The sequence below is a fragment of the Phaseolus vulgaris genome, chromosome 7 (genome assembly GCF_051622355.1).
Source record: "Phaseolus vulgaris cultivar YP4 chromosome 7, ASM5162235v1, whole genome shotgun sequence".
NCBI lineage: Eukaryota > Viridiplantae > Streptophyta > Magnoliopsida > Fabales > Fabaceae > Phaseolus > Phaseolus vulgaris.
The window spans coordinates 1,600,465-1,614,539 of NC_143504.1; the positions used below are offsets into that span (position 1 = coordinate 1,600,465).

The following is a 14,075-nucleotide window of genomic DNA, read 5'->3' on the forward strand; positions in this document are numbered from 1 at the left end:
ATTGATATTAATTAAATTTTTTTTTAATTGATATATTGTTTTAACTAATATTTATTAATATTTGTTAATGTGTTAGTTAGCGTTTTTTTCAACTATTTTTTTAAGTTAAAAAGAAGTTTCTTGACTATATAATCATAATATTTAACAATAAAAAAAACTAAATATAAAATATCATGTCAATATCAATAAAAAAAAAATCTGCATATTCTAATTAAAGTAGTACCAATAATCTCTAAGTCAAAGTTAAATCAATTATACACTTGCTAAAACAAAACAAATTAAAGAGAAAAATATCTAAACATGAGATAAAAATAATAAATTATATTAAAATTAAAATTGTCACATTTCAAATAATTAAAATATTTTTTATAAAATTAAAAAAATATTTTTTTCCAAAATATATACAAATCATACTTTATTATAAAAACATTCAAATTCTATTGGTAAATTACTTTTTTCATCTTAACCCTATTTAACTATTGGAACAATTGAAGATTTTAAATATTTTAGTAAATTATACATAATATGTTTTATAGTCATCAAATAATTTAATTTTAGTGACATGTCTTCGTCTTATATAATTAATGATGGATATTTAATCATGTGAGTGTGCAAGATTTCTTAATTATCCAATTGAAAATATAACAAAAAATGACTAATTTGTAATGTCCCATAGTTTTATAATCATTCTACGTAGCTAGAGATATTTAAGTGTGTTTAAAACAAATCAAAAGAGGATTTTACTAGAAAACCAAAATCATATCATAATACAAATTCAATCACAATATTACCTTAAATCATAACATTATATTTGTATATTGGTTAATTTATTTGGATAAACAATAATTAAATTTGTAATAATATTACCTGAGTGAGATAACTCTTAAACATTTTGAAATTAAATTTTATTTGGATAGACATGCTTTAAGAAGTATCACTTACTACATAGTAGAATCTAACCTCAATAAATATGTAAGAAAAAAAGTGTAAAAAAAAGGTTAGAAAAATAAAGAGACAGAAAATAAAAACGGAAGAGAGAAAAATAAATAGTCTTACTTAATTGATTGAAACACATCATACTAAACTTTTTGTAATGCATACACACTTCACATCTAACATCAGATTCAATAATAAGATGTATTCTTAAAAAAATAAAATTAAAAGCAAATATTTATATTCAAACCAGTTATATTTTCTTTCTTCAGTTTTTCATTTTTCCATATTAGTTTATTCACATACTTAATTTTTTTTTTAAATTTTCCTTTCTATATGCAGTTATTGATTTTTTTTTTAAAATGTGTGGTTATAATTAAGAGAATGATTATCTTTTTTTTCGGTCGGTCTACCTTCCTCTTCCTTCAACTAAAACGATCCCCTCATATTCCTCTTGTTTCTCTACTTCTCGTCTTTGTAAACTTTGAATTCGGATGGTACCTGCATAAGACAGTTTAAGTAAGATTTTGGTATTCAATCCTCGTTACTATTAATACTAGATGATGACATAACTAATTCTTGAAATTTGTGTCTATTTATATAATTATCATAAACTCTTTGTTATTGGGTCGAATTGTGATTAAAAACGTATTACCTAGTGTATGATCACTGATTTTGATTGTGTCGGTCGATGACCAGTACTATGTCCAGATAGGACGAATCACACCGTACACAAAATGTAATAATTTTTAAATTATATTAACTAAACAATCATTGTGTTTTCTAATATTTTTGAAATGGTTTATAAGAAAAATACGATTAAAATGTAGTGAAGAAGGTCAAGGTGGCGTAGAAGAAAGATGTAAAATACATGTAGACGAGTTTATCCATGAAGCGTAGCCGGTTAGATGATGATGATTTCTCAATTTTGGCATCAACGGTGGTGAGTGTCCCGTCACTGAAACAAAACAAAAATGTGGCTATTGCTGTTGCTTTTGCAGTTGAATGTTACTATTTCAAACACTTCTCTCTCACTCACTACAAGCCTCACATTTTTTTTTTCATTTTTTCTTTCTCCAAACGCTTCAATAATTATTACAATTACAATAATAATAACCAAACCGTAACAATGGCATGCACTCTCTCCCTCCGGCCCAACCGTCTCTCGCCCGGTTCACCCTTCCTCAGACCGCCGCCGCTCCCTCCTCTTTTCCCCAAACCAATCGCCGCCGAACCGTGGCGCGCCGCGGCGCCGCGGATACAGTGCCGTCGCAGGACGGTGGCGCCGGTTCACGCCGGCTCTCGCGCCGATGACTCAGCGCCGTTCGAGATGTCGGTGGAGAACGCGCTGAAGCTGCTAGGCGTGTCGGAGGGCGCGTCCTTCGACGACATACTCCGCGCCAAAAACGTCATCCTCGCCAATTGCAAGGATGACCAAGACGCTGTTGCTCAGGTTGAGTTTTCTTCAGTTTCGCTATTTCGCTCAAATTTCCGCTACGAGAATCAAATTCACATCGCGCTTGCTTGTTAATGTTAGTTGCAGCTCATGTTTGAGATGGTGAAAAATGAAATTAGCTTAAGTGTTTTTGGTGCTGTTGCATAATCGTTGTTAGAGTTTTTCCAATTATAATTAGAGTTTCGAAGCTGTGCTGATGTATATTTAATGTAAAGATTTATTAAGCTGCGTATCAAATTGAAATTTCCTTCTAACCGGGAACACTGTTAATGTTAGTTGCAGCTCATGTTTGAGATTGTGAAAATGAAATTTCCTTAAGTGTTTTTGGTGCTGTTGCCTAATCGTTGTTAGAGTTTTCCCAATTATAATTAGAGTTTCGAAGCTGTGCTGATGTATATTTAATGTAAAGATTTATTAAGCTGCGTATCAAATTGAAATTTCCATCTAACGGGGAACATTGTAAGCACTTGAAAAAACTGTATCTGAGTTTTTTCTATAAAATTAGCCTTTCCACTTACGGCATGACGTAATTTCGGCTTCTCATTGGTTTTTATATAGATATATTATTTGTTGAATATATATTTCTCAATTTTTTAATCGATGATTTGTTATATCAAACGATATTATTTTTTGTCACCTCATGAGTTGAGTTGAGTGGGTTTTTGTAGCGTATGTGGTGTGTTGATTGAAAACAAAAAATGATGGGTGTCGTTTGGGTAATATTTATTGTTTCAGGGTTAAACATGAGTGTTTGTGATTAATTGACATTGATAAGGTCAATCCTCTCTGTGGTGATGGCTCAACAGGGAAGCATTAATTTTTGTTTGGAAAAACTTCTCACTGGATACTTATGAGTTGTGTTTGTTCTAAGGTATCGAAAAGGATTTCTGCAAAGGTGTGAACATGGGGATTTCTCATTTCTGGGTTTGGTTTTGAATAGAAGTTTTCAGGCATTGTTGATTCCGAATAATATTCATGTTATTTTCATAGGAATGGGATCTATTTTCTGCAACATATTATATCTTGAAACATTCACCCATTAAGAAAAATATATGAAGGTAAAATGAATTAAACCTTTTTCAAGTTAAAATTGGCTTGTAGATAAATTAAAATCGGTTTCTAGAGAAGCCAAAGGAAACTAGTTAACTCTTGAATTCTGAATAAAGTGGATTTGGATATTGACACAATTAGTGGTGGCCTTCTTAGGTTGAGGCTGCATATGACATGTTGCTTATGCAGAGCCTAACTCAGCGGAGGGCAGGGAAAGTAGCAAACAGTAATGTTCGTTATGCTGATGTCAAGCGTGTTAAGCCCCCAACAGTGGGATTAATGCCTCAATGGTTGAAGAATTCACCTGTGTCAATTGAGTCACCTTCCACCAGTGATCTCGGTTTACAAGCTGGAGTGTATGGTGCCTTGATGGGTTTAACCTATCTTAATGGGGCTTCTACACCCGTTGCAGCTTATGCTGGGGCTGATGTTCCTGGACTCCTCTTGGCTGGTAGCTTTGGTGCTTCCCTGTACTTCATGACCAAAAAGAATGTTAAATTAGGTAAGGAGCGTTCACATGTTGTGCACTCTATAATCAGTTCATTGCAATTCAAGAGGATTTTTGTTTCGTGAGTGGCAATATTCATATTGACTTGTATGTTGGAAAGGAAGTGAGAATTGGAAAGGCCATAATGAATGGGAGAACTAGGGAAAAGGGGGAGGGAAATGGACATTAGAGAAATTTACCTTCGTATTATCCTTTCTTGAAACTTAATATTTTGATGACAGATAAGAGAATACGAGATGAAAGCAAGTTATATTAATGAACCTCAACTTTTTTGGATTCTCTGAAAAGAATTGTCGGTTGATTCATCTAACTATTCCCAGTCTATGGCTATACAAATTTCTAGATTGTTGTTTTCTTAGGTAATGCAAGATCTATCTCCATAATAAGATCCTGCAAGAGCCATTCATGACAGCATTTTGTATTGTAATTAGGCAGGAGCACATAATGAAACTTGACTGTGTTGTTTACTTCTTTTATTGTATTGTCCCAAACTCAATATTAAAAGTTGGGTTTATAGAAAAGACCTGTATTTCTAATGCTGCTGATATTGTTACTAATTCATTTATTAATTTGTCCAACATGATGATTATTTTTTTCTAAATAAATGGCTGTTTGGAAAGGATAAGTATCAAGTAAAGTATGACACTGCAGTTGAAAAACTTAATCTACTTAACAAATGACACTTCTAGCTATATTTTGTTGAGTTGAGATCTTTTTCTAAGCTTGTCGGACTTTTTGCCTCTTTCTTAGACTATGGTCTATTCTTTTAAGGATTATGGTCTATTTTTTTGGATTAGTTATAACACAAGTTTCATTCCTTTCTCATTCTTGTATCCTATTTTTGCAGGGAAGGCCACTGTCATAACCATAGGAGGGCTCGTAGCTGGTGCTGTTGTAGGGTCAGCAGTAGAGAACTGGTTGCAGGTAGATATTGTCCCATTCCTGGGTATACACTCCCCTGCTGCCGTTGTTAGTGAAATCATTATTATATCTCAATTCTTGGTTTCTCTGTACCTAAGGTAAACAGGAAAGCATGGTGATCTTACATTAAATTGTGAAACTTGTAATTATTCATTTGCATGTAGCATGTTCATACCCTAAGGTAGACAGGCAAGGTTACTGTTATTACTTATAACCGTAGGACTCCTAGCTGGCCCCCCTGTGGTTGTCAGCTGGAGAGAACTGTTATACCATTTCTGGGCATACGCTCCCCCTGCTGTTGTTGTTAGTAAAATCATAACTATTTAATTTCTTGGTTTTATCTGTACCTAAGGTAGACAGGAAAATATGGTGATCTTATTTGAAAATGTGAACTTGTAACTATTCATTTGCATGCAGCGTGATCATACCCAAGTTATTTTATAGGATGTGAAATCATTGCATATTGTACAAAACTGTGAATAGAATGTAGTTGTTCATCTGCAAATTAGAAGCGTGAAACTTGAATTGAAAAGGTGCATATTATGTTTACAGTTGGTGAGCAATGAGCATTTTGCAATCTCAATAGTCCGTCTTGCTTCGATTAATAAATAGACCAAGAAAAAAACACTTGGGAGTTCAGTTTCCTTTTACACCCTTTAAAGGTGTTTATAACACTTCAAAAGTTTCTTAACTGGTTTCCAAATTTGAAACACTATTTCACATGGAAGTGATTTTCCTAATCCAAAGGGCAAATGTCCTTTTTTATATTTGTGTACATCTTTATGTGTTATGGGTCCTCTGATGAGGGGTTCTGTTGATGTGCTTTGCTTTGCATGTTTATGATTATGATGTATATCAAACCATGCTGCATTTTGGCGTTTTGTTCCAAAGCTTTTATAAATAATGCTTCTGTCTTGTGTTTTTCCGGTGGGTCATAAGTGCTTGCCTTTTCTGTACTCGTACATCTCTCACGTACAGACTGAACCCTCAACCTTTTCAGCATGCGACACATCTTGTGTTAAGATAAAAATAGATAAACTAAAATAGAGACAGCAAAAAAGCCATGAAATTCACTTATTTCATCAAAATGTTAGGTTAGTTTATAGGCACTCACAACTCACAAACAATAGCATGAGTTTGCGTGGTTGAGTCTTCTTTTGCAATGTCAAAAATTTGAGTCTGGGAATCTTTATAAATAAACGCAGCCTCACTGATCCAACCATGTTTCTGGGAAAAGCCTGAGAAAAGAAGAAACAAAGAAGACACACAAACACACACTGACAACTTCATTGAAATTAATGTCAAATGAGACATTGAGGCGAATTCCTTGGAAAATGAGCAGTGTCAATTCTATTGTTAATTTATTACTATAAGTGATCTAATCTTAACCCAGTTATTTTTGTTGGGTTACAAACAGAGGAATAATTCACGTAGTTGAACGAAATGCATGAATTATAATTTTTAAAGCTACGAACAGGATACACATATTGAATACGACACTGGTAGGATACATATAGGTAAATTGTCAAATTAAAAAAAATATTTTTAGTTTTTGGCAATTCTAGCATGGTTTTAATATTAGAAAAATAAAAATACATTAATTTTTTAAAAATTCAAATTTATTGTATAAATTTTTATCATGATTATAAAAATAAGGAACAAATCTTTTTGAACTAGTCATGAGAAATATCTTTCTACTAAAAAAACGTAAACATACTTGTGCATGTAAATTTTTATTGTGAATTTATATAATTCATAATTTATAATATATAAATTTATGTCCTACATTTTATAAATTATACGTATATATTGTGTGCTTATATTGTGTGCATGTCTATGTTTTTTTAATAGTACAAATAATTATGAAATTATTTTGTCTTCATTTACCATCTGTTGGATTTTATATTAAAGAAAATGAGAAAAGAGAAAAAAATTGTAATTTGAATTGAAAAAACTATCCAAGGAAAATTTTGTTTCTAAAATTTATTACTTTTCCTTTACACTATAGAAAATGTGTCACAGTCTATGTTTTTTCTCCTCCTCTCTACATTCTTTTTACCCAAAATTTTATGTTTTTAAAAATTTATAAGAAAGACATGAAACATAACTTTTTAATGTGTCTTTTCATAATTCGGATAGCTCAAAATATGCTTACTTTTTCTTGGAAGTGCATAAATATTATATCACTGCAGGACCAAACTAACAACACCGATTAGGATATTTTTAAAATATTCTTTACTTTTCGTGTCCAACTTGATTAAAATATTTAGAACTAATCAATGTTATTGCACCATTTTTAACTCTCAAGTGTCATCTTCTCATTAAATGTTTATTATGAAAGATAAATTATGTAAGTGGGTACTATTTTTAAAAATCCATAAAAATAAATTAATTTACCTTTTTTATTTGAAATTTTATTAAGAGATACGTTCACATACTCAAATATAATTTATACATCGAGAAGAACAATTACGCTAATAAATAATTTAATCATAAAATAAAGAATCAGTATGGAGATTAAAAAAAATTAAAAATCATGTAATATAGAGAAATAAGAATGTAGATCCTATTAATTAACCTACTTAACCCATTAAATTAAAATGGGTTAAACGAGGCAAATCAACTCTTTAACATGCATTGCTCAACTCATAAATTGCCAACCAGTAGGAATGCTAATTTTTTATATATTGTTTAGTTAAATATCCTTTCATAAAGTACCATGTTTTGTGAAGTATTATTATAGATATCATATTATTTTATTAATTTATTTTACACTTATCATTTCGTAATAATAACTAACTTCCACAAGAACTTGTAACAATTTAGTATAATATTTTTCAGTGTCAGATTGCACTTAGATTATTTATAGCTACTTTATGTACTTAGATTGTTATCTTATGAGCCATTTTTTTTATAACTTTTTTTCTAAAGTAATACAAATCCTCCCTACCTACCACATGTTAGATTCTAACATCCCCACAAAGAAAATTCAGAATCTTGTACAAATTCCATTACTCAACCTCATTAAATTAACTATAAAACTATCACAACTTCACAAGTGCTACCCACTTGATCAAATTCCCTCCTTTATCTTACTTTTTCACCTGCTAAACACAGAAATGGGAGAAATATTGAGAATTGTGAAACAAAATAATTAAAGTCAGCAACAATATAGTAATACATTAGTGCACTCCATGAACTAACATAAAAATTGATGTCTCAGCGAGCTGCTTTGACATAACACAACACATAATAACAGCATAATTACTTACACAACAAAGCACCCCAAAGCCACAAATATCCCTTCACTAACACTATTTTTGGCTGTTGCAACTTTCAATGTTGCAGCCACCCTCTATATATGTAGTAATATTCCCAACCTTGTCACTATTTTCACTATAACTTACAAGATCATTGTACATTTTCTGTGATGCTTTGGAGAACTCAGACAAGGATTCAAACACTAGAGAAAATCCAGATTGCAATCCATGTAAGGTGATCCTCTGTGTTTCCTGCATGCTGCTGTGGTGCTTCTCCTTCTCCACTTCAAGTTTTCTTCTCAGGGTCTCCACATGATCATTTTTCTCCATCATGCACTCATCTTGATGATCAGTAGTACTCCACTGTGATTCGTGATCAGTGGCGTGCAGCTCAAGCATCTTGGTCTCCACTTTAGGTGGTCCTGAAGAGCATCTTCTGTCCAACACTCTTGTTAGTCTCTCTACCTTCCTTTTCTGCTGTTGCTCTTTGTTTTGCTGAAGCCACAAAGCTCTAACATCTTTCACAAAGCTTTTCAATGCCAGTGTTACCATTTTATCAGGTAACTTCTGCAGTGAAGCTAACCAATTGTTGCATATCACAAGGAGAGGTGGCCCGTTGACTTGGTATGGCATGGCGACATTTTTGCTTCTTGAGTAAAACTCAACTTCAGGGACTATGAACTTACTCAGCCATCCATGTAAAGCTTCAACATATGCTTCTTGTGCTGTAGTGTACTCTTTGAAGCAGTCGCGCCAATTTTGAAGCTGAGCTTCGAGCTGAACAGTTGCAAATCCATGAGACTGGTTACAGAATTTCTCATACGTGGTGCATGTGAAGTACTTGACTTCAGATAGAATCTTCTTCTGGGTTTCATGGGACTCCAACATGATTTTCCATGTCTGAGTCAGGCTGCATTAGGAAAAAAGAACATATGAAATCAGTGAAACTTGAAACTATTTAGTCTTTTTAGTTTTCAGTGGTAATGTTATCCCACCCTTTTAAGAGTTCAACAATTTGAGGTTGCAATTCTTCATCTCTCATTTTCTCAATTCTCTTTGAGATCGACTCTGCCCGTCGGATTGCAACCAAGATCCCAGCATAGAGATCTTTCACTTCAGATTTAGTTTTGTCTGTGCTCAGCATATCATCTCCTCTAACATTCTTATTTCTCAGCTGTGCACATTTTTTTTCGTAATTTTTCCTTGTGCTATCTCCACCCTAAGGTAAGGGAAATTTTCAGATGTTAAAAGTAGAACGAGAAAAAGTGGAAACTGGCAAACAAGGTCATGCTTGAAAAATACAAAGTCCTAACACCTACAATGTATTCTATGTGATACATGCAGTTGAAACTTTAAGACAAAAAAATCATGCATCTAACAAAATTGAAAAGCCATGACTGTCTTGAACTAAAAACTTGGTGGTAAACTAAATCAGATATAATACTAGGATCAAATTAACACCATTCTTCTACAAAATATTTCATGTTTTCATTTTTTTTTTCTCATTTACCAGCATTCCAACACGGTTTAATAGGAGACAGTCTTCCAACTGTTACCATCCAAACCAGGAATGCAAGTTCATGTTTTCATTTAAAAATTAGCAATATCATTGCATAGTTTTGCATGTTTTTAACACCGATCTTGAGTTTTCCTACAAGGAAGCATTCAATAAAACAGATATTAAAAATACAAGAAATAAGCTAAATTTGGTGCGATGTCAAACACTACTAAAAGTTAAATAAATGCCCCTAGAATTTATATGTAGATACAAGCAAGGTGTGGAAAAAGTAAACAGTGGTATATTTACCACTTATTTTGATCCATTCCAGAATAAATGTTGATGGAGTATAATCACAAACCAGAAAATGTGGATGAAAGACATAAGAATTATAACAATAACCAACCTTAACCTCCTCATAGAGTTTCTTTTCCCATGCATATAACCTTCCTAAGGTTAATGAATGCCTTCCCGAATCCATTCCTCCATGATCATCAAACAGATCATTCTTATATTCCACCCAAGTTGAGGAATTTTTCATATTTGGAGCCATGAGACTCTTGCATGATGATTGCCTAGATGAAATGGACTTCCATGTTATTGCATGAATGAGTTTAGTCGAACTTTCTGCAGTGAGATCAGATGGTTCAAAATCTCAAGGGTTGAAACTTGAAACAGAAGCATATGAACCCATGCAGAGATAATGGAATACATAAGGAGGAGCATATGAATCATACACAGCATTGGTTATCATGTGATGATACATGAGATAGATTTCACAAGATGGTACATGCACAACATCGATTTTCAAAAATAACAATAATAGCATGGCTTTGGTTAATTTTCGATCAAAATCATTTGAAAATAACAATAATAGCATGGCTTTGGTTAATTTTCAGATCAAAATCGTTTTTATCTTCTAGAGCTCTCTCATTCAGCTTTTGTTTATGATAAGCTATTTTGAACAAAGTAAACTAATCCAAAGTTTTTTGTGTGTAACCAGGAAAGTATCTGAGGCTTCTTGGGGCAATACAATCAACTAATTCCCCACACACAGAAGTGTCAAAGCACTTGTGTGGCATCAACTTGTGACTAATCAAAAGTTCAAACACACCAAGTACTCTAACTTAATAGCACTTCCTTGGAGTGTTCATATAAACCTTGCAATTATACTATAGTCGTTCAAATAAATAGTTACAGATATTTGAGGTTCACAGGGTTATGTACGAAATGCATTAGCTAATTAGAAACTCAAGTGTCTACAGTCACATGGATCAACACGTATAGTGTCAGAAGATGACCTATGCAAGAATATGAGAAAATTGCAATAACATATTTACAAGATGATCTAAGATGTTCAACAGTCCAAGATTGGAGTATATCCTAAAATATCCAAAGCTGGACAGAGAAAAGGACAGTCCATAATAGAAATAGAAACAAGTTAACGGAGACATGGTAATCATACCTTGCACATGCCGAATGTTGAGGCTAATGAATTGAAGCAGAACCAACACAACACAGCAATGTACAAGTTTTAATGAACCAATTACATCACATAGTAATTATTATCTCCAGTAGTTAATAATTCAAGAAACTCAACCACAAACATGAATTTGATATTTGCAAAATGATAATAATATCAATAGAAAAAAAAGCTCAAAAACTCCATATGTTACTACTTGAAGAGGGACCCACCTTTTATTTCATCCAAACTAGAATGAAGGGGGATTCTATTTGCTTCCAGCATTCTGGTCACATCTTTACCAGAATCATAAGCCCTGAGAAAATGGTCCTCAATGTCTTTCAATGCTTCGAGCAACTCTCTCCCCTCTGCAGGCGTATCAAGAACTGCAAGCCCCCTTTGCTCCCCTTGGTTCTCAGTAGCCACATCCACCACCTTCATTGTTTCAACACCACTCATCACTTGCTCAGCAACACCTTCATTATTACTTTTGTTATTATTCTCTTCAACACTCACCACTTTGTGCTCAACCTCTTCTCTCTCCACTTCTTCCTCCAACTCAGGAATCCCCTCCTCCTCCCTCACTGCCCTCAAATCATCATCTGAGTTCCTCTGGTAGCCACACATATCACTCCTCACACTGTCAAAAGGGTAGAAGAAGTCCCATCCAAAATCTCTCTGAGGGGATGGCATTGAAGGTGGCATGGGCATAGGCATGGGCATCGACATCGACATAGGCATAGTCATAGGCATGCAATAGTACCCACATGGTTGCTCATGCTGCGCTTCTTCTCCCTTGCCTTCATCCTCTCCTTCCCTTTTTTCTTCACTCTCTTCCTCAGAAGACTCTGAGGTTGTTGAAGAGATGCATGAGTCACAACCAATGGCTTCATGCTTGGTTTCTGAGGGTGTCTGCTGGAGGAACATGGGGTTGGTGATGACATTCTCGGGCGGTGGAGAAGGAGAGTCAGAAGAAGGGCAAGGAGGAGGGAAAGTTATGAGGAAAGGTGATGAAGGTGAAGAGTGGCGTGCAACAAAGAGCTTAATGGCCGCAGCTACTGCATTTAGAGAGTGAAAATACTTACAATGAGCCTCAGCAAGTGCATATCTTTTCTCCACAGCTAGCTTTAATAGCCGTTTTCTCTCTCTACAAATAGCCACCACCTCCTCTTCTTCCTCTAGTTTTGAAGCAACACACCCCATCTCTCACTCACACACCAATGTGTAGTGTAGTGTAGTGGTGCAAGCGTTCCTTATCTTAACAAGGGTTGGATGCTTTTAGCGAGAAAGGCTCTTACTTGCTCCTTTCTCTGACAAAAAAGGAGGGAGCTTTCCCAGGTAGAGAGAACCAACTTTCAACTGGGTTCTAAAAGAAACAAACAAGTTTTCAAAAAATAGCCTTTTTCCCAAGTTTTGGAGTAAAACCATTCCTCTTTCTGAGACAAAAAACGCAGTAGATGTTTTTCAAGGAGAACCTTTACATACAAAACAACGCAGCAAAGTTTTCCATTCCCTCGGACACACTATCTGAGTACCCTGCTACAACAAGAACATGGAGACATTAACACACTAACTCAACAACAAAAAGTATATTAGTGCCTTAATGTGTGTTGATGGAGTCATTAACTTACCATTAGTAGTAAATGACTAAACAAATGTTGTTCAAAAAAATTACTGCACAGTTGTAGAGGAGAGAGAGGGTAAAGAAGGTAGGGGCTCGAGAAAGAAAGAGAAGACAGGGTTCTTTCTAGTGTTTGGCAATTTGCACTCGATTGTTTTGTGTACGGTCACCGTGAAGAACCATTCCTTCCTTGTTAAAAAGAGTAGCATAGCAGTGGTAGAGCCTAGAGAGATTAAAAATAATGCAAAAAACAAAAAGAAAAAGCATAGCAGAGAGAAGAGTGAGTGAGTGGTGACTTGTGAGAAAAAAGAGGAGTTCAATTCAACACACAGAACACAACAACAACATAGAGAGAGAGAAGAACAAAATGGTTTGGTTTGGTTTGTCAGTAAAATGTGTCTTTCTTGGTTGTGTTTTCAAACTCTAGTTTTTGTCTTGTACTAATCCCTCATATAATGAGAGAATAATTGTGTTTATGCCATGAAAATAAAAAACCATTTTTTATTATTTATTATTAATTATTAATTAATTGTTGGATACGATAAGAAGATGGTCAACAAGAGCAAAGAAGTAAGGGTAATTGGGATTGAGTGTGGGGTTTAGCAGAAGTGAGAGGTGTCAGAAGTGATAGTGGTATTTAGCATAATGACCAAATTGTCCCTTCTGCCCCACCTCTGTTCTTTCCATTGCCACTAGATTTTCCCACTTTTTCCAGGTGGCTCCCTCTTCCTAACCTAAGCACTGCAACCCTCTCAACTTTTCATTTCAACTTTTCTCAGTTTTGAATATGCAATATTTTATATATATATATATATATATAAATAAGTGTATGCAAATTAATATATTTCGTAGTATATTAAATTTTATTTTATGACTCGGTTTTATGAGATTAAATTATGTTTAAAAGTTTTTTTCTTAATATGGTATCAGAATCATTTAGAGTTTATCCTAATCAGTATTTGTTGGTTTTACCAATCTACCCACTATCGGATTAATATTGAACAACCCATAATATATATTCTCATCGAAAACTTGAGAATAATTAAGCTTAAAATTCATTTATATATATATATATTATTGAAAATTGATTAAAGATTATGATATTTCATAATATATTAGATATTAGAACATTTCATAGTATATTAGAGATTATAACATTTCATAATATATAATTGTGTGCAAACCTCATTCTATAAATTGGTTTTATAAAGTTAAGCTAAGTTTAATGTTCATTCTTAATATAGTATCAAATTCATTTAGAATCTATCCTAACGAGTATTTATTAACCTTATCAAGTCACCCTCTATCGAGACATTATCGGATTACCCATAATATATAGTTTCACACACGAGTTGGTGAGTTGGTA

General features: G+C 33.7%; 2 protein-coding genes across 4 annotated transcripts; one reads left to right on the plus strand and one right to left on the minus strand.

Annotated features, from left to right (window-relative positions):
* The first annotated feature begins 1,829 nt into the window (after positions 1-1,829).
* Positions 1,830-5,254, plus strand: LOC137827837 (chaperone (DUF3353)). 2 transcript variants are annotated; one of them, XM_068634190.2, is made up of 3 exons: positions 1,830-2,386; positions 3,596-3,941; positions 4,795-5,254. In XM_068634190.2, exons 1-3 carry the CDS (start codon positions 2,063-2,065, stop codon positions 4,968-4,970), a joined length of 846 nt encoding a protein of 281 aa, XP_068490291.2. In that variant the 5' UTR covers positions 1,830-2,062; the 3' UTR covers positions 4,971-5,254. The 2 variants fall into 2 exon arrangements, with proteins under 2 accessions (XP_068490291.2, XP_068490292.2); XM_068634191.2 differs by having other exon boundaries at positions 3,629-3,941.
* Positions 5,255-7,999: 2,745 nt separating this feature from the next.
* On the minus strand, positions 8,000-13,134 carry LOC137829594 (protein ALTERED PHOSPHATE STARVATION RESPONSE 1). Of its 2 annotated transcripts, none has more exons than XM_068636434.2 (5): positions 12,720-13,134; positions 11,322-12,624; positions 10,033-10,253; positions 9,124-9,347; positions 8,000-9,038 (listed from the first exon to the last, which is right to left on the minus strand). In XM_068636434.2, exons 2-5 carry the CDS (start codon positions 12,289-12,291, stop codon positions 8,183-8,185), a joined length of 2,271 nt encoding a protein of 756 aa, XP_068492535.2. In that variant the 5' UTR covers positions 12,292-12,624; positions 12,720-13,134; the 3' UTR covers positions 8,000-8,182. The 2 variants fall into 2 exon arrangements, with proteins under 2 accessions (XP_068492535.2, XP_068492536.2); XM_068636435.2 differs by having other exon boundaries at positions 11,322-12,627; positions 12,720-12,877.
* Positions 13,135-14,075: the final 941 nt, after the last annotated feature.